Source organism: Phacochoerus africanus, chromosome 7, assembly GCF_016906955.1.
Source record: "Phacochoerus africanus isolate WHEZ1 chromosome 7, ROS_Pafr_v1, whole genome shotgun sequence".
Classification (NCBI taxonomy): Eukaryota; Metazoa; Chordata; class Mammalia; order Artiodactyla; family Suidae; genus Phacochoerus; species Phacochoerus africanus.
The window spans coordinates 85,872,102-85,899,219 of record NC_062550.1 but is presented as its reverse complement, the minus strand read 5'-3'; the positions used below and the strand labels follow the sequence as shown (position 1 = coordinate 85,899,219).

Below are 27,118 nucleotides of genomic sequence, written 5' to 3'. Positions count from 1 at the left end.
AAAGTGAAAAGTTGTAAGAGTTTATGGCTTTCTTAATACACATAATAAAATGGATGGAAAGACAACAGACCTTTTATAAAAGTATAAAAATATAACATTATTGAGTTAAACTACCTTGACCAAAAATGGGGCGCTATATAAAACATATATGTATACCTATTCAAATGTATGCAAGGGAAATTTCAAAACATAAGGTTTTAAGGTAAAGTTAATCTGCTGACATATTAAGGAGCCAATAATAGAGACAATCAAAGGGTACTGACATATAAAAAGCATCATTCTTTAGGTAAATAAATGATAGTTTTGACCCAATTTGACTACAATTATAACAGACATCCCCACCCCTCCCAACTCTGTGGTCTTCAGTAGAACTCCTCAGTTTTTGCTGTGAAATGTATGGGTGAAGGGATATCCAGATGTAAGATTATGAATACTTTTACCTTACTTTTGGTAGTTTATTGCTAGAATTATTGCCTAATTTCAGGCTAAGTGCTTTTCAGTAGAAAATTAAGTATTCCTGATCATGTGGTATTTAAGTATAATTGTCACAATTAATATAAAGGTCTCATAAATTAGGTGTTGGCCTACTGGGGTTATTCTAGATATTCTCATGGGCTTTTAAACTGACGATTAGTTGAGGGAGATATTCTCTCTGAAAATTCAAAGGAAATTTCCTGAGTAATACTCTTCTTTTCATCTGTTTGTTTCTCCATTTTAATTGGCAGCTCACTGTCTCTTAATCTGTAGAAGGAAATTTCTGCTACCAAATGTATATGACAACATAGACAAAAGAAGGAATGCATGACATTAAATGACACATGTGTAGCCATTTGGCCCTCTCTAACTGGTAAAGCAGAAATTACAAACTACAATCTTGCTAAAAGACAAGACCGGGTCATATGAGTTACTATACTGATTAATTAAACATGAAAGCAAGAACTGAAGTCATACAACGATATAGTTATAAAGATGAGAAAGTACTTCACAATGTTACTGGGTACAGGAAAGGGGCCTCCAATATTCTTTTTTTTTTTTTTTTTCCATTTCTTGGGCCACTCCCGCGGCATATGGAGGTTCCCAGGCTAAGGGTCCAATCGGAGCTGTAGCCACCAGCCTACACCAGAGCCACAGCAACTTGGGGTCTGAGCTGCATCTGTGACCCACACCACAGCTCAGGGCAACGCTGGATCGTTAACCCATTGAGCAAGGGCAGGGATCGAACCCGCAACCTCATGGTTCCTAGTCGGATTCATTAACCACTGCGCCATGACGGGAACTCCAACCTCCAATATTCTTAAATAAAAAACATGCTTTTCACTGAGTCTGTGATAGCAAAATGAAGATTTATCCCCCTCATTTCCTAATAATCAATAACTAAGTTACCATGCTATAGATGATTCAAAAAAAGAGGAAAATGTGGAATATTTCCCTAGTAAGTGAATACACAAATAGAAAAGTGAAATAAATCACAAAATAAGTTAGTGCTAAAATATCTGTTTTTAAGTGCAAAAGGAGTTCAAAGGTGGGAAACCATATAACTGAAAGCATAAATTAGGGATTAGGTGAACAAATCTTGACAGGGATATGGTAAGTTAGAGTGGTGACTAAAATAAACTGTCATTTGTGGCTTAGACTATAGAGAACGTTGATAGCTAGGCAAACAAAACAAAACAAAACAAAACGCCCCTAACAGTGAAGGCAGCAGAATGGCATGACAGCATAAGAATTTTGCAAAGGGTCCTTTTAGTATGTGGCAGTGTTTCAAATATATTCAGAATAAGATTAGACTAATTCTGCTAAAAAAAAACACTTGATACTACTAAGCAAGTAATATTAATATATCAGGAGTATTAATAATAAATTAAATGAGTAACTAGAAACTTTGACTTGAGAGTAAGAGGAATCATAAGGATGAAAATGAAAGATAATGGCTTATGCTTATTATTCTACCCTTCAATAATTAAAAATTATGTGTCAAAAATAGTCAATAATCAAGGGCTGTGTGTGTTTAAAAGGGGTGAGGAAGTAGACTGTTTCAAAGATTACACTAATAAGCCTACTGTACCTACAAAAGCCAATCTACTACTGTACATCTTCATGAAGCTTTGGAGGGGTTCATGAAACTTACATGTTGTTCCTTCATTTTTTTCTTAAAATTATAAACAAATGCAGTTGAAACTATGATTATCATCAGAAGTGAGAGGCCACCCTGAAGGAAAAACTGACATCTTATTTAACTTACTTAGACAAACAGCTATGTTTCTGAAGGATAGGAATTGTGAGAAATTTTGGCGTATTTAAAATAATCTTCAAAATTAACTCTCAACTGCAGGAGTTCCCATCGTGGCACAGTGGAAACAAATCTGACTAGGAACCATGAGGGTTGCGGGTTCGATCCCTGGCCTTGCTCAGTGGGTTAAGAATCTGGTGTTGCTGTGAGCTGTGGTGTAGGTCGCAGATGCAGCTCGGATCTGGCGTTGCTGTGGCTGTGGTATAGGCTGGCAGCTATAGCTTCAATTAGACCCCTAGCCTAGGAACCTCCACATGTCACTGGTGCAGCCCTCAAAAAACAAAAAGACAAAACAAAAACAAAAACCCCCCAAAACAAAAAAACACCGCTCAACTGCAAAGAAATACCATGTGATAGTTTTCAAACAGATCATATGTAATTATTTTATCTTTAAAAAATTCAGAGTAAAAGGACTTTTCCTTTAACTATAATAAACCTTAACACAAACACCAGTAATACTATCCAGGAACTACAGCCTTGGATTATTTAAAAGAAAAATTCTGACATATTTTGCAACTTAAAATTTGACTCTATGCTATAAATGAGGGAAGGTATATGAACCTTCAAAATAAATCTGAAAGATGTTCATGGATATAATTCTCATTTATAAAATTCACTTAGTACAGCCACACAATGGCTACATAAAGCAAGCTTAAATTACTGCAATCACTGATAGGGTAACATGCTTTATGAAGTACTGGTTTTATATTTCAGCTCTAAGGGCACATGAGAGAACAAAGAGTTGAATACTAGAGAGTGGTATTACCCATACACAATCATGTAAAATTTCAGAAAATTCTTTCATCACTTTATAACTTTTACTCTATTATAATCTTTCATTAACATACCATTTCGTTGCCTTGAATTAAAAGAGACCTACAAATGTGATCAAAGGTTTTACTACAAATTTTGGATGGTTTTTACAAAGAATTGAATCCTTATGTTTCATTCATTAGAGGTAAACTCAACACAAACTCTTTTATTTCATTCTTAAAGCTCTTATTAGAATTACACAATAATTGATCTAGTTTTAAAATGTTACCAAAAATTAGAGAGAATTTTGGAACACAAGCAGAAAACTTTATTCTGGAATTGTTTAACCATAACATTATAATGGATATTACACACTCTCTTGATTTCACTTTGCACCGGTAATTATTAGGCATAGTTTAATTGCTCCTAAACGGAATACTTCATTGGCCTACCTGCCAAAGGCTCTCAGTCCCCTTCTTTCTCTGTTTCCCACAAGGACAATTTTTAAATAGACCACTTATTTTGAGACCTTAACTGAGGTGGGATTGGGGGAGGAACACTCCATCTTAATGATGGATCTCGAAAACTCAAATATACATGAACAGAAGTGATATGGAAAGAACCTAGCTAGCATGTGATATATAGAAGACATTTGATAAACATTTTTTTTTTCTTGTAACATTAAAAAAAAAATGACACTACTTGGCTTAGGGACTATCTCAGGAAATTTAGTATTCTCTTATCCAGTAATTTGGTTATATATCTAAAAAAACTCATTTTTTATTTCCTACCCTTTTCCTCATTCTTTTAAAAATGATGACAGCTAGAACATGACAACTACTAATATTCCATGTTTTATAGACAAAGCGAATGGCACATTACATGCTTCTATTATTTTAGTCTTAAACTAAGAATTTCTTGGTTTCTAGAAGCCAATTTTCCTTCATCATAAATTTTATCTAATATTTTAAAAGATTATTGGGGAGGAGGAGAAAAGGGATTTAGTTCTGACATCCTTTGTAGTTACAGTGAGTACTGGGCCTTCTATTTCTTTTGTATCCCCCAAAGTACTAAATGTTGGCTATACTAAATGTGTTTAATAAATACTTGTTGATCTGACTTGTTCTTACAGAACGGTACTGTTTTTAATATACAAGAACATCTGTTATTTGGCACTGGCTGGGAATGAGATGTTCTGTATTGGTGAGTTTTTAAAATAATAAGCTTAACTCATTAAATACTTAAATACCATTTTACCTTCTTTTGGAACTAGAGGACAATAAACCTTTCTAAATAAATATGCACTTATTTACCTCTCAAATATTATAATAATTTTAACCTTTGGATGATGCTGGGTCATGATGTGAAGTACTAGTATTTATATTTACATATATAGGTATGCATATGGTCTATCTGTATATGGTGGACAAGACGAGGAACCATAAAAATGGTGTGGAACATGAAGCTGAATGGCTAGAAATCTTATGACTTGCTTAAGAATTTCTTCTCTTAAATACATCTCCTGTCATATGCTTTGTTTGGCAATGGCATCTTTTTTATGAAGATGTGGTGACAGATACAGAATTGTATTCATTCTTTTGCCCACTCACTCTCTAAATACCTATCATAAGGACATTCTTCTAGTGCTGGGTTGACTCTAAGGTAGTAAAGTATTTCTGGCCCTACAAAATGCCTTATAAGTGAAAAGGCCAGAGCAGTCTACTCTAGGATAATTTTCTTCATCCTCTACAAAACTCTTTCTCCTTACTCTTGTTCCTTATTTGAAAACTGGGCTAATGATATATGAAGAAGGAACATATTTTCATTTCAAGAACTGGTGCTAGAGTGTTTTAGCAAAGGTATCTTTTTTTTTTTTTGAACTCAATGAATTTTATTACATTCATAGCTGTACAACGATCATCACAACCCAATTTTACAGCATTTGTATCCCACACCCCAGTGCATCCCCCCACCCCCCAAACTGTTTCCTTTGGAAACTGTATTTTTCGAAGTCTGTGAGTCAGTATCTGTTCTGCAAAGTTCATTGTGTCCTTTTTTCAGATTCCACATGTCAGTGATAACATTTGATGTTGGTGTCTCATTGTCTGACTGACTTCACTTAGCATGATCATTTCTAGGTCCATCCACGTTGCTAACAACGCTGGTATTTCTCCCCTTTGCTGGCTGAGTAATATTCCATTGTGTATATGTACCACATCTTCTGGATCCACTCCTCTGTCGATGGACATTGAGGTTGTTTCCATGTCTTGGCTATTGTATATACTGCTGCAATGAACACTGGAGTACATGTGTCTTTTCGAGTCATGGTTTCCTCTGGATAGATGCCCAGGAGTGGGATTGCTGGATCAACTGGTAGTTCTATTTTTAGTTTTCTGAGGAATCCCCATACTGTTTTCCACAGCAGTTACACCAATTTGTATCCCCACCAAAAGTGTAACAGGTCCCTTTTCTCCATACTCTATCCAGCATTTAATGTTTAGACTTGCCATTCTGGCTGGTATAAGGTGGAATCAAAGGTATCTTTTAAAAATTACAAATTCTTCACAAGCAGAAGATGGTAACACTTCTGTAGACATGACTCTAATTCTATCAATTTTATTAAATCCTGCATAATGCTTGACTCTGACCAGAACATAGAGGTAATATGAGCATCTGCTTTTTCAATAATATCAAAAGACTAGAACTTTTTGAATAAGAGAATCTAATATACAAATATATATAAAAATAAGGTTTTTGAAGATTAAATGAATTAATTCATGGAAAACTCTTAGAATAATGCCTAGTTACTTACTATAATCTAAAGCAACGGTTCTCAACATGGGGTGCTTTCAACACTTAAAGGGAATTTTGATTGTCCTAATGATTGGAGTGTTATTATCATTCAGTAAATGAGAACCAGGGATGCTAGAGAGTCTACATGACTGCTGAATGTCACAACAGCATTTAGAAATACTTCAAAAGGTGGGGCCATTTCAAGATAGGAGATGTTTTCTGGAATCTTTGTTATACTCCATCCCAAGGCATAACAGAGAATTATTTTGATACTATATCTACATATGAAAACTGGTAGATTTGCAGGAATATTTTCCTTCCTTATTTTTTCAACTTCGTATCATATAATTTGATTTTCATGTTATTTCTATTTTAACATTATTCCCATACCCTTTCTTTCTCTCTCTCTTTTTTTTTTTTTTGTCTTTTAAGGGCCACACCCACATCATATGGAAGCTCCCAGGCTAGGGGTTGAATCGGAGTTGTAGGTGCCAGACTACACTACAGCCACAGCAACGTGGGATCAGAGCCAGGTCTGCGACCTACACCACAGCTCATGACAACACTGGATCTTTAATCCACCGAGCAGTGCCAGGGATCAAACTTGCGTCCTCATGGATACTAGTTGGGTTCATTACAACTGAGCCCCAATGCGAACTCCGTATTCACATACTTTTAAACTTCCTGTAGTAAATATTTTTTTAATATTATTGACTTGAATTTTTACTCTAATAACAGGCTATGACACTGCAGAACTCCAGATGGCACTATTTACACTGTACTCTGCAAGCCACATCCCTGGAACTGTGCAACTTGGCAACTCTGCCTCTGCCTCACATTGTCTTGTTATCTTATTTTTCTGATTTTCAAATTTATTCACTGTAAAAAGTGACAAAGACTACACCTTAGTATACCTTCTAATGTAGACATATATGAGTATATATATATGTGCTCTTATTCTATAACAATTGTATAGTACAATTAAAATAATATTTTTAGAGTTTCTGTCATGGCTCAGTGATTTAAGAACCTGACTAGTATCCATGAGGATGTGGGTTTGATCCCTGGCCCTGCTTAGTGGGTTAAGGATCTGGCATCACCGTGAACTGTGGTGTAAGTGGCTCAGATTCCATGTTGCTGTGGCTGTGGTGTAGGCCAGCAGCTGCAGCTCCAATTTGATCCCTAGCCTGGGAACATCCATATACGGCACCTGAAGCACTAAAAAGAAAAAAATTTATATTAAAAGATTTTGATAGGTTATATTTTCTATGAGTTTCATTGAAGATTATATAGCAGACATTTGAAAATGTTCGTTGAAAAATGGGGGCACAGGGACTGATCAAGAACTGTTAACTTAAATGAGAATTCAATTATCTTATAAACTTGTACAGATTACAGAATACTAAAACTACATGGAATCTTAGATAAAATTTAATTTATCATATTTTATAATACCATTTCATATTATGAGTAGCACCTTGGTTCATAGTTTGAATTAATGAACTTACATTATAGAATGTAGAGAGGTAAGAAAACATCTAAAATACTATTAGTTATAAATACCATCCTCTCAGGATGAATTTGAAAATTACCACTCAGGCACAAGAGTGAGTTAATAGTGCAGGTACTAGAGCCAGACTGCCTGATATTCGAGTTCCTCTCCTTAACAGCTATATCCCTTTCCACAAATTATTTGCCTCTTCATGCCCTGTATCGTCATCTAGTAAAAATAGTACGTACTTCAGAGTTATTGTAAATATTAAGTTTACACAGGTAAGGTGCTTAGAGTGGTGGGTTACCACAAAATACTCAGTAAAATGTTTAGTAATAGTTACTTAATATTTTAATTCATTTATAGAAAATAAAATATATTTGTCAGTCCTAGAGAAGCTTAAGATGGTTCTGAAATGTTTTTTAGCAGGTTTAAAAATATATCACTGATTACCAAGTACCTAGCATAGTGTCTGGCACATAGCAGACACTTGATATTTGCTGACTGAACTAGTCATATACTAACTTATTCTCTGTATCAAGAGACAACTTTTAATGGCTAGACTGACACACTAGCACAAAGCAAGAACTATTTTCCTTCTGTTTAAGAATTTGGCAATTTTCAATGAAATACATAAGTTTTATGAATATGTTCAGGGGATGGACTGTTTTGAAACGGTGTCCCTAAGGCCATAAATTTCTCAGCTGATTATAATAGAGCATCTCCTTGAAAACGACAAAGTCAAACATCAGAAAATATGCATAGATCAAAACAATGAATTTATTTAAAATAATTTTTTTTTTGATTTGGCAGAGTCAGAGAAACACATTTCTTCTGCTCTTTATGGTACAAACATGTTAAGAATCCATATTCTAGCACTGTTCCATATTGTAGGACTACAAGATAAAGCTTAGTTTTTAAAAAATTTCATTCACTTGCTTTACTCATTTATTTTACTCATCATTTTAAAGTGTACAGTTCAGGGGCACTTAGCACATTCACAATGTTGTGAAACCACCCGTGCTATCTAGCTCTAGAGTATTTTCATTATCCCAAAAGGAAACACTGAACCCATTAAGCAGTCACTCCTATGCTCTCCTCCTCCCAGTTCCTGGCAACCACTAATCTGTTTTGTCTCTATGGATCTGCTTATTCTGGAGATTTTATATAAAGGAATCATATAATATTTCATGTCCAGCTTCTCTCACTTAGCATAGTGTTTTTAAGTTTCATCCATGAGGCAGCATGTATCTACTTCACTCTTTTTTATAGCTGAATAGTATATCAATGTATGGATATACCACATCTTGTTTGTCCGTTCATTTATTGATGGACATTTGGGTTGCTTCCATCTTTTGACCGTTGTGAATAGTGCTGCTAGGAACATTCTTTTACAAGTTTTCGAATGAACACCCGTTTTTAATTCTTTTGGATGTATACCTAGGATTGGAAATGCTAGGTCACATGTTTAATTAACTTTTTGAGGAACTGCCAAACTCTTTTCCGTGATGGCTGCACCATTTTACATTCCCACTAGCTAAGTATGAGGGTTTCAGATTCCCCAAATTCTTGTCAACACTTGTTTTTTCTGACATGTCTTTTACAGTTATCTTAGTGAGTGTGAAGTGGTATTTCATTTTGCTTTTGATTTATATTTCCCTATTGACGTTCAGCACATTTTCATGTGCTTGTTGGCTATTCGAATATCTTCTAGAAGAATATTCGTGTCCTTTGCCCATTTTTTAACTGGGTTGTTTGTCTTTTTATTGTTGATTTATAAGAGTTCTTTATATATCTTGGATGAGACCCGTATCAGATGTGTAATTTGCAAGTATCTTCTCCTATTCTGTGACTTGTCTTTTTGCTCTCTTGACAGTGTCCCCTGTGGTCCAAAATTTGTAAATTTTGATAAAGTCCAATTTATTTATTTAATTTTTTGTTTGTTTGTTTTTAGGGCCACACCCATGGCAAATGAAAGTTCCCTGGCTGTGGGTGTGGCCTTAAAAACAAACAAACTGGGGTCAAAAAGGAGCTGCAGCTGCTGGCCTATTACATAGCCATAGCAGTGCCAAATCCTTAACCCACGGAACAGGGCCAGGGACTGATCCTGTGTCCTCATGTATACTATATACCAGTTGGGTTCATTACTGCTGAGCTACAGTGGGAACTCTTATTTATTTAACAAACATGCTTTTGGTGTGATATTTAAGCAATCATAGTCAAATCCAAGGTCATAAAGATTTGCCCTTATTTTCTTCTAAGAGTTTCCTAGTTTTAGGTAAAGGTTGTGGATTTTACATTTATATGCATTAGGATTATTGGTATGAGGTTTTCTTTTTGCAGGGGTTGGGGGGCACACCTGAGGCACATGGAAGCTCCTGTGCCAGGAATTGAATCTGAGATGCAGATGTGGCACACCAGATTCTTCTTCTTTTTTAATCTTTTTAGGGCTGCACCCAAGGAATGTGGAGGTTCCCAGGCTGGAGGTTGAATTGGAGCTGTAGCCACTGGCCCACGCCACAGGCACAGCAACACCAGATCCAAGCCAGTCTATGACCTATACTCCCAGCTCACAGCAACACAGGACCCTTAAACTACCACGCAAGGCCAGTGTTTGAACCTGCATCCTCATGGATACTAGTCAGATGCATTTCCGCTGAGACACAATGGGAACTCCAACACCAGATTCTTAACCCTGTGCTGGGCTAGGGATCAAACAAGAGCCTCCACAGAGACAAGCCGAATCATTAACCCACTGCGCCACAGGAAGAACTCCCTTTTTGTGATGTCTCTGTCTGGTTTTGGTATCAGGATAGTGATGGCCTCTTAGAATGACTTAGAAAGGGTTCCCTCCTATTCTGTTTTCTGGAAGCATTTGAGATGGATGTTGATTCTTCATTAAATGTTTGATAGAATTTGCCAGCAAAGCATCTTGTCCTGAGCTTTCTTTGTTGGGAGTTTTTACTTTATTTTTTTAATTTTTAGAATTTTTATTTTTTAAAATTTAATTATTTTCTTTTACGGCTGCACCTGTGGCATATGAAAGTTCCCAGGCTAGGGACTGAATCTGACCTGCAGCTGTGACCTACACTGCAGCTATGGCAACACCACATCCTTTAACCCACTGGGCTTTGCTGAGGATTGAGCCTGCACCTCCACAGTGACTTGAGCCGCTACAGTCAAATTCTTAACCTACTGCACCACAGTGGGAACTCCACCTTTGTTGGAAAATTTTTGATTACTGATTCAATTTTTACATTTGTTACAGGTCTATTCAGATTTTCTTCTTTTTTTTCCTTCTTGAGTTTTGGCAGTTTTGTGTTTCTAGGAATTTGTCCATGTCACCTAGGTTATCTAAATTGTTGGTTTGTAACTATTCATAGTAATCTCTTACAATCCTTTTTATTTCTCTAAGTTTAGTAGTAACGTCTCCACTTTTTCTGATTTTACCAACTGGAGTGTTCTTTCTTTGTCCAGCTAAAAGTTTGTTAATTTTGTTATGTCTTTTAAAAGAACCATCTTTTGGTGTCATGGATCCTATTGTTTTATATACCCTATTTTGTTTATCTCTGCTGTAATCTATATTATTTCCTTACTTCTACTAGCTTTGAGATTTTTTGCTTTTTTTTTTAGTTTTACAAGTTAATTTAGGTTACTGATTTAAGTTCTGTCTTCTTCTTTTTGGCTGTGTCCATATAGCCAGTGAAAGTTCCCAGGCGACTCTAGCCACAGCAGTGACAGTGCCAGATCCTTAACCTGCCAGGCCACCAGAGTTCTTTCTTCTATTTAATGAAGGTGTATATAACTGTAACTTTCCCTCTGTGTATTGCTTTTACTGCATCCCATAAATTTTGTACTCTGTGTTTTCATTTTCACTCATCTCAAAGTATTTTCTAATTTTCCTTGTGATTTGCTTTTTGACCAATGGCTGTTTAGCGACTGTGTTGTTTAATTTCCGTATCTATAGATTTTTCCATTTCCTTCTGTTAGTGACTTCTAGTTCTTTCCACTGTGGTCAAAGAAGATACTTGGTGTGATTCTAATCTTTAAAAAAATTATTTAGATTTATTTTGAGGCGTAACATATAGTTTATTCCAGAGACTGTCCTAGGTGCACTTGAAAAGAACATGTATTCTGCTGATGGTGGCAGTGTCTGGAGTGTTTTGTGTATGTCTGTTAGGTTTAGTTGGTTTGAAATGCTATTATAACCCTCTATTTCTTTACTGACCTTCAGTTGAGTTATCCTCTTTAGCATGCCTTTTTAAAGCATGGTATCACCTGCATATAATACCAAGATGACACAGGTTTTGAGTATGACTAGACAAGGATTTCAGCAATACATCTTTACCACCAACATGCAGACCCAGACTATGGAAGACATTACTTCAGTATAGCGATAAGAATGATTCCTGGGATGTAAATGGCTACTTCCTCTACCCAAACTGCACAGCTGCCATTGGGCTACTGTCTTTATGTATAACTTGGCAACTCTATACTTTGAGTTAATGAAGATAGTTGTACTGAAACAATTTTCTACTGTAGTTTGTTCCTTCAGAATTCCTTCTTTGCTTTGTTACAGTGAGAGTGTTATTTACTATTCTTCCTTAAACTTCTTGATTTCCTTATATCTTGTTTCTTCATATGATTTAGTTTTTAGCCCAAGAGTTTTGACTTCAGAAGCTGATCAGAATTGTCCTTTACTTCTGGTTGGGAAGCCAAGGTGATAAATTCTAAATTTAGCTCCCTAGCTATTGCTGCGATGATGTTACCAACCTCAAAAATCTAGGAGGCTTTCAAAAAAAGCATAAATTTCTTGCCCATGGCTCTGTGGGAAGCTCTATTTCATAATGCCAGATGGGTCCATATCTGCTTCATGTGTTGCTCATTCTGGGGCCAGTAGCTATCTAGGACATGCTCAACTTATTGCAGAAGACAAGACAAACCAGGTAAAATATTTAAAGACGAACCAGGTAAAATATTTAAAGTGTCTGCTTAGTCACACCTGCTAACATTACACTGGCTTAAGTCATATGGCCAGTCCAACAGAATGGGAAAATCTCCTTCCACAGGAGGGGAAAGGCAGAGTAAATATTTATGGAACAATAACACCATCAGCCACAGCCTAACAAAATAAGACAATTAGGAGCAGAATAGTAATTTATTTAAATTAAAGGACTTACTTTGAAGTTAAGTCCTTTCTCCTTTTTAGAGTGGTAATGTTCTTTATTTTATAAAATGATGGTAATAACAGAAGGCAGTAGACTTTTTAAAAATTCTTATCACTTAACAAAATAAAAAGTTGATAGGGAGTTCTCTGATGGCCTAGTGGGTTGAGGCTCCTGCATTCTCACTGCTGTGGCTCTGACTGCTGCTGTGTGGCACAGGTTTGACCCCTGGCCCAGGAACTTCCCCACTGCCTCTGTGGCAAACAAAACAAAACAAAACAAAACAAAACAACCACATGGAAAAAGTTGATATGTTTCTGGCAGTCTAAAATTTTAGGACAATTTTACTTTTCTACAAAATTCCAAAGTCTCCTGCAAGAAAAAGAATTACAGACCTCTGAATTTAATTCCAGGTCTCTCTGGCTGTTGTTCACTATTCAGAGGCTATTCCTTGTCTTGCAAAGACACTCATTTTCCCCCTTGTTTCATTATCCCAAGTGCTTATGATTAGCAAACTCCCTATGTTAGAGAACCAAAATGTCATTCTTTCTTTCTAATGATTTAATTTATATTTTACATTAAAAATTGTCCTATTTACTCTTTGGTCTCTGTACAAACTTGTTTTTTTAATACTTGGGGCCCCAGAATCTTAAAGTCATGTAAACCTTTAATGTTCTTAACATGAAAATTTTAACAGGCAATACATAGAAAATAACAGCTTAGGATTCTATAAAAAGATGGGCTATTAGGAAGATTAAATTTTAAAAGAAACTACTGGCTTTACTTCCATGTGAAAGGACACATACTTAACAGTTTTATATGTATACAAGTATGTATAAATATGAATGATTTTGTCATAGCTTTATCAAACATTAAAACTATGCAAAACAGCAGAGCAGCATTTTTCGTTTGTTGGTGGTTCTTTTTGTTCACAGCACTGTTAAAGCAAATGAAGCAACTGGCACTTCTCTAATGACTGATTCACTCCTGACTCCTCAGCTTATTTCCACCTCCTACTCTTTCTCTTCATCTTGTGCGTTCCTTACAATATTCTCCAGCTTTAGGTACTATTAAATGTTATACCTACCTCATCCATTCCAAAGTAGCGGGTGAGGTGGAAGAATGTGATATTGAAAGGTGCTGTATCTATAGGAAAACTTTATATAGAGACTTTCAAACTTGTCAAAGCACTAGCTTTCCCACGAGTCTTGCTTTAGCAAATGAGATTCTCAGTTCATTATTAAACATTAACTTATCAGACAGGATCTATGAAATAACTTCATATTACAGCAACTGCCTTTCCTTTGTTTTATTAGTCTTGTTTTTTTAGGGCCACACCCGAGGCATATGGAGGTTCCCAGGCTAGGGGCTGAATCAGAGCTGTAGCCGTTGGCCTACACTACAGTTCACGACAACGCTGACCCTCAGCCCACTGAGCGAGGCCAGGGTTCGAACCTGCATCCTCATGGATGCTAGTCAGATTCTTTTCCACTGAGCCACGAAGGGAACTCCATGAGCCACGACAGGAACTCCTGACTTTTTCATCCTATTGATCGTGTCCAATGTTTGACCTAATATATATTTAGGCTTCATAAGTGTGCAAATCTAAAATAAGAGGCAGGGAGGCACCCATGAATCAGACCGAGAATGAAAACTAAATTCACTGGTTTTGAAATTCATGTTTGTTTCGTACCTACTTTTTAAATAAAGTATGCTTCTTTTACAACATTTTTGTGGAAATGTGTTTACATTTTTTCTATTTTTTTAAAGTGTAATTCTCGCTAAAATAAGATGAAAATTAAAAAATTTGGTTGTAACATAAGCAACCTACCTGCAGGTATGATCATCACTCACACTTGCAATCTCTTGGCCTTCTTTGGGATCAAATACCAAACCATTAATGAAATCTGAATGGCCCTCTAAAACCTGACATAAGGGGAAAAGTTAATAAGAACACAGAAAAATAATCTACTATAGTCCTACCTAATATTTTTACTTTATTGCTCTCACTGCATGCTTTTCTTTTCTATAAATATTTCTTAAGCAATCTGCTATTTTTAAAGTATGATTTCTGCACTCACTTTTCTGGAAGGTTTATCTTGGAAATAAGCTGATCATTCAACACACTGCTATTAGTTTGATCTTTCTTTTCTAGCATTTGCATTTCTTACAAAAACACACACATTTTTTTTAAACTGTACCTGTCCTTACATTACCTCATTTCTCACTTATTACATAAAGCTTAAATAAAGTTTAAGCCAGAAGAACTTTCTAGGGGCACTGAGATAGAGTCCCCTTTGGCTTTTTACCTCATACCTGTTGCTCCACATACTGGCTGCTACCCAATAATCACATAGCATGGACTTCACCTTCTACCATTTTTTACTCAATTGTTCAATGTGACTGCTAGCACTGAAGACAGCTAGCATTATAAGCCAATTATCACGACAACCCAGAAATCCTCTTTTGGCCACTAAAGGAACAAATGGGAAGTCATAAGGTTGAGGACTATGCAAGTAGGCAAGGTCCAATTATCTAAATCTTTATAATCAAACACTCCTATCAGATATCAGATATTTAAATATTTAATGGATACTGTTCTTGATTCCTACTTTCCTTCCAAATACTCAAATTTGATCTTAGTCTACAAGCCAAACTAAGTTAACATTAAATTTTTAATGTCTGTTATAACTAGAAATAACAATAGTTAATAACTATCAACTTTTTATTTTGGCCTTTTTTTTTAGGGCCACACCCATGGCATATGGAAGTTTCCAGGCTAGGGGTCAAATGAGAGCTACCACTGCCGGCCTACACCACAGCCACAGCAACAGAGGATCCGAGCTGGTCTGCTACCTACACCACAGTTCACAGCAACGCTGGATCCCTGACCCACTGAACGAAGCTAGGGATCAAACCCGAATCCTCATGGATACTAGAGGCACAACAGGAACTCTTAACTATTGACTCTTGATGGGTCAAAATTTTATGCTGTATTTTACACTTAGCTATTCACTGATACAGTTTTATTTTTTATTTCAATTTTGCTTTTTTAAAAACCTTTTTTTCTGATACTTTTTTTTTTTTCTTTTTAGGGCCTCACCCACAGCATATGGAGTCTCCCAGACTAGGGGTCCAATCAGAGATGTAGCTGCCAGCCTATGCCACAGCCACACCAGATCTGAGCTGTGCCTGAGACCTACACCACAGCTCATGGCAATGCCGGATCCTTAACCCACTGAGCGAGGCCAGGGATTGAACCTGCAACCTCATGGTTCCTAGTTGGATTCATTTCTGCTGTGCCACTACTGGAATTCCTCTGACACAGTTTTAAATTAATATATATAGTACACTGTATTATGGTAAAACTATATATAGCTTAGAGAGTAACTTTTCCTATTTTCTAAATGATTGGAAAGGTTTATAGTTTATCTCTGTTTTATAACATTATTCATATTTTTGATTTATTAGAAAGTCAAGAAGGCAATGCTGTTCTTATAAAAAACATGATTCAATTTTAACCCAAATGAGAGCTATTTATTTAATTTTCTCCACTTTATTGAGATACACAACACCATGTAAGTTTAAGGTGTACAACATGATAATTTGATATACATAATATATATTGTGAAAGGACTACCATGATAGGGTTATTTAATACTTCTATCACTTCGAATAATTATTATTTTTATTTTGTGGTGAGAACACTTAAGATCTACTCTCTCAGCAACTTTTAAGTATATAATACAGCATTGTTAACTATACTCATCATGATGTATGTTACAGCCACAGAACTTACTCATAACTGGAAGTTCGTACCCTTTGATCATCATCTCCTCTTTTCCCACCCACCCCCAGGCCCTGATGGTCACCGTTCTACCCTCCATTTCTATGAGTTCAGCTTTTAAAAATTCCACACATAAGTGAGATCATATAGTATTTGTCTTCCTCTGACATGTTTTACAGGGCTATTTATTATACTAATAGAAAGCATATATATAGGGCTTACAATGTACAAAGCACTGTTCTAAGTGTTTTATATGAATCAGCTCAGTTAATGCTCATAATCCTATGAGGCAGATGCTATGATCATTCTCATTTTGCAAATAAGGAAATGAAAACAAAAAGATTTGGGAACCCGACCAAAGTCATACTATTACTAAAGTGGTAGAGTTGGGCTTCAAACCCAGATGGTCTGGTCCCCGTGTCTGTGCTTTTAACCATTTTCTAATCCTGCCTTGCACTATGCTGTACTGAATTTGTCCCCTTGAAATTCAACTCATACTCTATGTGTGTTCACGTTTATTATACCGAATCTAATTCTTGCTCATTTGCTGTGCCTATCTAATTTTTAATTTAATACGTAATATTAGATTTGTAATCTGCAGTTATTATCATCAACTTAGTTGCTTACTATAGCCCCCAAAAGTAGAGTAAATGAGGTCCTAAACCACCTTTTTAAAAGACAACCACAAAGACATTTTAAATTAGAATAAATCCAATTTAAAAATCAAAAGAAATTTAAAAATTACACTTGACAACATACCTTGTATTCATTTTTATCTTGAAGATCTGAAGTAAATAATCTAATCTTCATATCGGCAGCAGAAGTACAGAATCTAGATGAAAACAAAAACAAAAACATTCTTAGCCTGTGTAGGTGAAAGTCCCCCCATCACCAAAGCCGTTTTCATAATTTATAATCACGCTTTTTTTAAGGCAGAAGAGGGATGTTACAGGTCTGTTGTAAAAAATGTTATGCAGCTGTTACTGAAAGTAGGAGGCACTTGAATTTTTGGAAAACATACAGAAATTAGATGTGGAGGAAACTTGGATAGGGAGGGCTGTTTAAAAATTATATTAACCCCTCCTGCAGTTGTTCAGGGGTTAACTATAGATCTTCTCTCCCCAACTGGGACTATACTTGTATAAAGTTTTCATAACCAGAGCTCAAATTTTCTAATCTCTGCCTTTCCTTGAGTTCAGAGGGAAAGACACATAACCGAGGTGTCTGTGTGTCAATGCGAGCCACTGGAGAGGAAAAGGTCTTAGGAAATCCCCACATTTTCTAGAAATAACAGCGTGACTTAGAAGCAGCTTTGTAGTTTTCAATTTTAGTAGCTTCCCTATACAGTTTAAAAACAAGAAACAAATTTTGGTCTAGTGTAGTTTATTTTTTTTTTATTCAGGACATATTTTTCTTTCTTTTTTGTATTTCTGAAATTTTTTGTGATTATGTTAACTTGTAAAAAAGACCGAGGCCAAAAACACATAAAGTTTGCCATCATAACCCTTTTTAAGTGTACACTGCATTAGTGTTTATGCACATTGTTATATAATAGATCTCTAGAACATTTCATTTTGTAAAACTGAAACTCAGGATCCCGTGAACAATAGTTCCTCCTTCCCCAGGCCCTAGTAACCACTACTTTATTTTCTGTTTCCAAAAGTTTGACTACTTTAGATACTTTTATAAGTGGAATCATGCAGGAACTGTCTTTTTGTGACTGGCTTATTTTGCTTAGCATTATATTAGCAAGGTCATCCACGTTGTAGCAGATGACAGGAATTACTTCTTTTTGAGGGCTGATTATATTGCATATATGCGCCACATTTTCTGTATCCATTCATCTGTTGACGGGTATTTACGGTTACTTCTACTTCTTGGCTATTGAGAATAATGTGCAAATAGCTCTTTGAGACTCTGCTTTCATTTCTTTTGAGTATATACCCAGAAGTGGAGTTACTGGGTCACATGTAATTTTATTTTTAATTTTTTGAGGAACTGCCATACTGTCTCTACAGCATCAGCATCATTTTACGTTTCCACTAAGAGGGGACAAAGTTTTTTTTTTTTTTTTGTCTTTTTGCCTTTTCTAGGGTTGCTTCCGCGGCATATGGAGGTTCCCAGGCTAGGGGTCTAATCGGAGCTATAGCTGCTGGCGTATGCCAGAGCCACAGCAACGCAGGATCCGAGCCGTGTCTTCAACCTACACCACAGCTCACGACAATGCTGGATCCTTAATCCACCAAGCAAGGCCAGGGATCAAACTGGCAAACCAGTTCCTAGTCGGATTTGTTAACCACTGAGCCACAATGGGAACTCCCATATTTTTCAAGATGGGAGAGGTGGTGATTCATAGACTTTCTGAGATAAAGCATTGTTCATTCCTCTTCATTCTCTGCTTCTTTTCCTCAGCTGAGGGTTAGCTGGATGCCAGAATCATGAATTTTACCCTTTGGGTGGGGGATATTTTTTGTATTTCTGTAAATATTTTTGAGCTTTGTTCTGGGATGCAGTTAAGTTACTTGGAAACAGTTGGATTCTTTCAGGTTTGATTTTTTTTTTTGTTAGGCAGGATCAGAGCAGACTGGAGGACTAAACTGATGACTCTTTTCTGAATGCTCTACTGGATACTTGGTGAATTATAAGGCTTACTATTCTGACTGGTGTAAAAAAAAACCATTCCAGGTCTTGAGAAGGCTCCAAGAAGTGTTCCTTCTAATGCTTTAGGTGGCTCTTTTCCTGGCTTCTAGCAGTTTCTTTCCAGGCTGATCAGTACTTGGCTGAAGGCTCAAGGAGATCTTCCTGTGATTCAGATCTTGAACCAACCAAGGGTAACTTTCTGTACTACCTGATATCCATGTTAAAAAACCATTACTTCTACGTTTTGTGTGTTTAATCTTTTTCAGCAGGAGGGTAAATCTAGTCCCTGTTAAGCAATGTTAGCTGGACTTGGCCAGGAGATCCAAGCCAGCCAGTTGGGTTCTCATCCCTAGAACTAGGATTCTGCCATGTGGACAGGAAGCCACAAGAAGCTAGTGTACAGGAAAGAGCGAAATGAAGCAAAGAGGAGCAAAGAAGGGTGGAAAGAGGGTTTCAGAGAGTAGGTTCTTGTCTCATTGCAGAAAGAATTCAAAGACATCACATGGAGGTCAAACAAGCAAAGTGAGAATTTACATGCTCAAGAGAAGAGTGAGCAGACTGAGATGAGTAGCTACCCTAAGCTTCTTGGATAAACTGGCTATGTCGGGTGTGAAAATGAATGGGCAGAATATTCATTGAAGAGAGCGGGGTTTGAGGTCATTTTTCTTGGTTTTTATCCCAGATTCACCTTCTCCCATGCTTTTACCTAGGAGTTCTATAGTTTCAGGTCTTATGTTTAGGCCTTTAAATCATTTTGAGTTAGTTTTTGTATATGGTATAAAGGTCTGACTTCATTCTTTTGAATGTGGGCATCCATATTCAAAATTTCCCAACACCATTTATCCTTTCCCCATTGTCTAGCCTTTACACCTCTGTCAAAGATCATGTGAGGATTTGTTTCTGGGTTCTTTACTCTGTTCCACTAGTCTGTATGTTTGTCTTCAGGCCAGTATCATACTCTTTTGATTACTGAAGCTGTATTTTTTTTTTTTTTTGTCTTTTTCTAGGGCCCCACCTGCGGCACATGGAGGTTCCCAGGCTAGGGGTGTAATTAGAGCTGTAGCTGCTGGCCTATGCCAGAGCCACAGCAATGTCAGATCCGAGCAGCATCTGCGACCTACACCACAGCTCACGGCAATGCCAGATCCTTGACCCACTGAGTGAGGCCACGGATCGCACCTGCAACCTCATGGGTCCTAGGTGGATTCGTTAACCACTGAGCCACAATGGGAACTCCTGAAGCTTTATGTTTTTAAGTAAGTAAAGATGAGGGCTTTAGTTTTGTTTCTCTTTCTCAAAATTGCCCCCCCCCATGATTTTGATAGAGACTGTACCGAATCTGTGGATTGCTTTGGGTAATTTAGACATTTTAATAAAATTAAGTCTTCCAATCCATGTACATGGGCTGTCTTTCCATTAATTTGTGTCTTCTTTCATTTTTTCCAGCAATGTTCTGTAGTTCTCACTATAAAAAGCCTTTTGCTTTTCCTTTCTTGGTTATCTAGTGAATTCTAAAAGAGTTTATATAAAAGGCTACACTCTACATTAGTGCATAGTTTATTTTGTATTTCTGTGTATATACACAGTGCATAAGAATGTCATATCATCTGTAGAAGGCTGAATAGTGGTTCCCAAAGATATGTCCAGTCCTAACCCCTAGTACCTGTTATAGCCTCTCTGGAATTAGGATTTTGCATATATAATTAAGTTAAGGATCATAAGATGACCAGACTGGATTTAGAAGGCCTAAATCCAGTGATGAGTGTCTTTATAAGACCCAGAAAAGGAGAAACACAGGAAAAGATATGTGAAGACAGAGGCAGAGACTGAGGTGATACATTAACAAGGCAAAGGACGTAAAGGATTCCCAGCTGCCAGCAAAAACCAGGAGAGAGGCCTGGAATGGATTCTTCCTTGGAGCCTCATGAGAGACTAACCTTGCTGACATCTTGCTTTCTGATTTGTGACCTCCAGGACTGGGAGACAATAAATTTCTGTTGTTTTAAGCCACCATATTTCTACCAACTTGTTACAGCAGCCCTAGGAAACAAATATGCTATCCTAAACCATATATACATACATGACCATTTCGTTAAATAGCTTAAAAGATCCTGGGTATCAAATTATGCCCCCAAACCTGAAATATTTTACCAAGTAGATTTCCATTTCATTAGCCAGCTCAGCCTCATCTCACCACGTCCTAGGACGGCACTCAAGAGGACCAGGTCTCGGTTTCCTTTTTTTATAAATGAAATTAGTTTACTTCTCATGTCCTTTCATAAATCTCAGTTCATAAATGTAAGCACTCTATCAATTATGGGTTTTTTTTTTTTTTTTGGTCTCTTTAGTGTTTGGTAACAAACCTTAAATAAACTGACATGCTACTGCCTTTGTGAAGAAGGCCTCAGAAAGCGTGTTAAGATTTTTCAAAAAACAAACAAAAAACCAAAAAACAGTCATTCTTTTCAAATTTTTTCAACAAACACTGAAGCCCAAGGATCAAAAATAGAGTTTTATGCATTGTTAAATATGAAAATGTGACCTTGGCCTATGTATGAGGCATTAAGATTGATTAATAACTCAACCAAATTAATTAATTAATCAATTAATGGCCACATCTGTGACTACACCAAAGCTCATGGCAATGCTGGATCCATAATCCACTGAGTGGGGCTAAGGATCAAACCTGCATTCTCATGGATACTAGCCAGGTTCATTACTGCTGAGCTATAATGAGAACTCCTGTTACGGTTTGTTTGTTTTTTTTTTTTTTGGTTTGGATTTTGGCCTCATCCACTGCATGTGGAAGTTCCCAGGTCAGAGATCGAACCTGCACCACAGCAGTGACCCAAACTGTTGCAGTGATAGCAGAGGATCCTTAACCAGCTATGCCACAAGGGGACTACCAAATTCAGTTATTTTAAAAGAGTTGTACTTTCAATAAGTGGTAAATTCAGTGAAGAATCTATAAAGATTTCAAATGATCCATATGAATCTCAGAAAAAAGAGCTATGTAATTAGGCTTAAAACACATGTTCAAGGTATCACTGTTATGGTTATATATTTAAATCTCAAATTCAGACATACACCTAAATTATGAAATAATAGCAAATGTTAAAGTCAAAAATACCTGGAGTTGGAGAAATGGAAGAAAAAAGTCCCTAAGATCAAAGGCTTCAGATCATTTAACACAAAGGACATTAATAAATGCTGCATTTAATAATATTAAACTTACTTGATTACTGGAGGCAATGAATCAAGTCTAGTCTCTGGACTCCAGGCTATGCCATCGACCCTGACTCCATGCTGAAATGTTCGTAGTGTTTTATAGTGAATTCCTTCAATGTCTGCTTCTTCCTCCTAAGCATACACAGTAAATGTTTTAATAAGTTATGAGAACAAGCAATATCAAATTCTATATTTTATTATAATGAGGAATTTATCAGGGGGCTGTAAATATTTTTTTGAGAAGTTCAAAAGCAGATTAGATATTAAGGTACAACTGGTTTACTGAACAATAAGAATAAAAACATCCAAACCTGTCTAAGCCTCAAAAAATAATTCTATAAGGTAACTTAAAACAAATAAACATGTTATACCTTATCTTAGGAGAGATTTTATTCTAATAGTAAATACATTTCACAGCAAACACAATAAAAGGGGAATGCTCTAAGGATCAGAATATTCTAGATAAATGAATTAGCATACATGGATTATCGAGTGACAATATAACAAATACACACTGAACGTAAAGTTTTGATTATGTACAAGGTAATTTGTCCCTTATGAGGCTTCAAAGGCATAATGAGTATCAATGATTTTTCACAGAGAACTACACATGGGACTAAACGTGTGGGATGCTACAAACTGTTCAACCATAATACTATTAGACTCTATGACAAGTGACTATGCAAATAATGATCTGATCAGTCTTCTGGATATGATTCTGGGTAAGATGCTTAGTAAAGTCATCCTATTTACTTGGCTCAGTACTACCTAAAAGATTTCAGTTATTCTCATGGGAAGATGAAGAGAAAAGTGAATTTGAAAAGTCCAGTCATCTCTGCCTGGCAATACGGACAATAACCTGAAAAGCTTTCCAATTACAAAAATCCAAATCGAGAAAAGCAACTGAGCACTGAGGCATAAAGCTATCTTAAGGACATCTGCCCACATCTAATAACTAATAGTTTTGTTTTGTAGGGGACAGAAGATAAAACTTAGTGCCTGCACAAAGAGAGATGCAGAGCAGAGACCTCTCTGCAAAGATCTAGTACCTTTTGAAGGGAAGTAAGGGGGGAAAAAAAAAAACCCAACCAAAGGTGCCATGCAAAATATGTAGTATGGGTAAAGGTCAAGAGAGAGGAAACATCAATTGTGAGAAATCTCAACCAGTGGCTGGTCCTAACATGATTTTGGGGCTTGAATTCACATTAACTATGTGTTCTAGAAAACAACATTTTATTTCAAAATGTTTCTATGTTGTTAATGGCCCCAAGCACTTCCCAGTAAAAGGCAAATTCTCTTTGGATGAACTAATTCTACACAGGTCTCATAAAGTTCTCACAGATACAGTGCAATCAAATATGATCTTACCTGATGCACTACTACATATGAAAACAAAATACTGCAGACACAAACAGAAGGATCACACATGGAAAGATATCAGATGAAAAAAAAATATTTTTAAGGATCTAGGAGAGGCAATCAAAAATTATGAGTTACCAACAAAAGACTACCAAAATGAGCTGACCGATTTTTTTTTTTTCTTTTTGGCCATGCCTAGGGCACGTGGAAGTTCCTGGGCCAGGAATTGAACCCACGCCACAGCAGCAATCCAAGCTACAGCAGTGACAAGGCCAGATACTTAATCCACTAAGCCAAAAGGGAATTCTGACCAGATTTTAAAAAGAGCTAAACAAAAACTTTTAGATGAAAATGCCACAATGAGGGGGAAAAAAAACAATGCTTAGAGGAGCTGGAAAACAGATTTGAAAAAAATTTTTCAGAATGTAGCAAAGAGAAGACAGAAAGAAGACATCTTACCATATATCTCATTCGGGTTGTAGAAGTGAATGGATGGATGGGGAAAGATACAATACTTGAGGAGATAATGTCAAACAATTCTTCATACTTGATTATAGGAACCGATATGCACATTTAGAAAGAACAATAAATCCCAGGCAGCTTAAATAAAAAGAGATCTGCAGCTAGACACAACATAGCAAAACTTAAGAACATGCAGACTCTCATGATACATATGTATGTGTATGTATGTGAGGGGGAGAGGGTGAGGGGAAAGGAAGGAGGGAGGGAGAAAGGGAGAGAGGTGTTTTGGCAATAGTAGCCAGAAAGAAAAGTTTCCTATACAAGAATAATAATTAGAACAACCATCAATTTCTTAGCAGAAAACAAATTGAGGAAAACAGTAAATAATATGTAAATAACAGTAAATAATATGTAAATAACAGTAAATAATTGTTTTCTTCAAAATGATAGGAAAAAACTGTAGAATTGTAGCTAGAATAAAACTGTTTCCCAAGAATGAAGCTGTATTAAAGATATTTTCATAAAAACTGAAACCAAGGGTTGGCATCATTAAAGTCTCACTAAAGAATCTCCTAAAGCAGGGGCTGGCAAACTACGGTTAAAGGGCCAAATCTGGTCTACGGTCTGGTTTGGTATGGCCCACAAGCTGAGAATCATTTTTATATTTTTAAGGAGTTGTAAAAAAACAAAGAATAATTTGCAACAGACACCTTAAATGACTGGCAAGATCTAAAATATTTGTATCTGGCTCTTTACAGAAAAAAGTTTATTATTTATTTTTGTCTTTTTAGGGTCACACCCATAGCATTTGGAGGTTCCCAGGCTAGGGGTCCAATTGGAGCTGTAGCTGCTGGCCTACAGGAGAGCCACAGCAACGTGGGGTCCAAGCCACATCTGCGACCTTCACCATAGCTCATGGCAACGTCCGATCTTTAACCCACTGAGCAAGGCCAGGGATCAAACCTGCATCCTCATGGATGCCAGTCAGGTTTGTTAACTGCTGAGCCATGACTGGAACTTCCAGAAAAAAAGTTTACTAATAAATATTTTCTTGCAATCAATAAAGGATGTGCTTTCAGGTGAGGAAAAATGACCCCAGAAGGCAGACCTGAGATGTAAGAACAGTGAGTAAAACATCAAAGGTCACATAAAACAGTATCAACTTTGTGGGTTAAAAGAAAAATGATAGAGAACTAAAATACAACAATAATATCTGTCTATGGTCTGGGAGTTGGGACTGGCACATGCACACTGTGGTATATGGAATGACCGGCCAACAGGGACCTGCTGTGTAGCACAAGGAACTGTATCCAATATTCTGTGATAATCTAAATGGGAGAAGAATCTAAAAAAGAATGGAGGTGTGTATACACATAATTGAATCACTTCGTTGTATAGCAGCAATTATCACAACAATGTAAATCAACTATACTTCAATAAAACTTAAAAACACAAACAAAAACCCTCCAAAACCCTACAATAATAAAAGTCTGTAAGCGGTGATAATAGTTTAAGTGTTAAAGGTCCTTGCTTTATTCATGAAGAAGTTGAAGATACTAATTTCAACTTTGTCTAATTAAGTATGCATATGAAAATGTCTTTGGTAACCATTAACAGAGAAACAGCATGTAAAACCTCCAAACTGGAGAAAACTGTAATTCCAAAAGATGCATGCACCCCAATATTCATAGAAGCCTATTTACAATAGTCAAGAAATAGAAGCATAACATAGATGTGCATATGTATATGTAATATATATAATGTGTATATATATATAATGGAATACTACTCAGCCATAAAAAAGAAATAGCAGTTCCCGCTGTGACAGAGTAGGTTAAGAATCCGACTGCAGTGGCTTGGGTCTCTGCAGAGGCATGGGTTTATCCCTGGCTTGGTGCACTGGGTTAAAGGATCTGGCGTTGCTGCATCTATTGCACAGATTGCAGCTGTGGCTTGGATTCAATCTCTGGCCCAAGAACTTCCATATGCCACAGGTGTGGCCATAAAAATTGGGAAAAAAAAAAAAAAGGAAAAGAGAAAAGAAATAATGTCACTTGGAGCAACATGGATGGCCCTAGAGATTATCATATTAAGTGAAATAAGTCAGACAAAGACAAATATCATATGACATCACATATGCGGAATCTAAAAAATGATACAAATGAACTTATTTACACAATAGAAATAGACTCACAGACATAGAAAATAAACTCATGGTTACCAAAAGGAATAGCAGGGGGAGGGGAGAGATAAACTAGGAGTTTGGGGTTAACATATACACAGTACTACATATAAAATAGGTAAAAAAAGAGGACCTACTGTTTAGTACAGGGATTTATAATCAAAATCTTGTAACAATCTACGATGGAAAGGAATCTGAAAAAGATCTGATAAACACACACACACACACATAAAACTGAATCTATCAGGAAGAAAAAAGGTCCAAGGAGGGGATAACAAAACACAAATGGAAGACACAGGAATATGTGCACTGGCAATATTTTCAATAGTAAAACACTATCCAATTGAGGAAAAGATTAATTTTGGTATATTTGTATTATAAAACACCATACTACAATGACGATAAGTGAACTTTGACACTGAGGAATCTAACAAATATACTGTTAATAACCAACAGTAGAAGAACATGATATAGGATAATTTCATTGATACAAAATTTAAAACATGAAAAATAATACACTGATTTGCAACACCTACGCATATGGTAACTATGAAAAAAAAATTTCACACTTAGTATTCTTTTGGAAGTGAGAAGAGGCAGTAAGGAAAGAATATCCAGGGGGCTTCAAAGGAATTGCTAATTCTTCCTTTCTTAAGCTAGGGGTAGGTACATAGGGGTCAATTATTATTATTCTTTATACCTTATATGGACAATACATATTTTAAAATATATTTTATGAGCTTGAAGTATTAATTTTTTTTTGTCTTTTGTCTTTTTTTTGTTGTTGTTGTTGTTGTTGTTGCTATTTCTTGGGCCGCTCCCGCGGCATATGGAGGTTCCCAGGCTAGGGGTTGAATCGGAGCTGTAGCCACCGGCCTACGTCTGCAACCTACACCACAGCTCACGGCAACGCCGGATCGTTAACCCACTGAGCAAGGGCAGGGACCGAACCTGCAACCTCATGGTT

General features: G+C 36.5%; 1 protein-coding gene across 3 annotated transcripts in view; it reads right to left on the bottom strand.

The window, feature by feature from the left end:
* The window catches only part of NUP37 (nucleoporin 37), a 50,796-nt gene that overhangs the window by 14,894 nt on the left and 8,784 nt on the right, over positions 1 to 27,118 (bottom strand). For 2 of the 3 annotated variants that reach the window (XM_047788170.1, XM_047788169.1), the window contains exons 3-5: positions 22,156 to 22,280; positions 17,040 to 17,112; positions 14,325 to 14,419 (exon numbers count right to left, since the gene is read on the bottom strand). In XM_047788170.1, the coding sequence (XP_047644126.1) occupies positions 14,325 to 14,419; positions 17,040 to 17,112; positions 22,156 to 22,280 (293 nt within the window). Of the gene's footprint in view, positions 1 to 14,324; positions 14,420 to 17,039; positions 17,113 to 20,857; positions 20,900 to 22,155; positions 22,281 to 27,118 lie in introns of those variants that run through there. The other variant, XM_047788171.1, reaches the window with a different exon arrangement.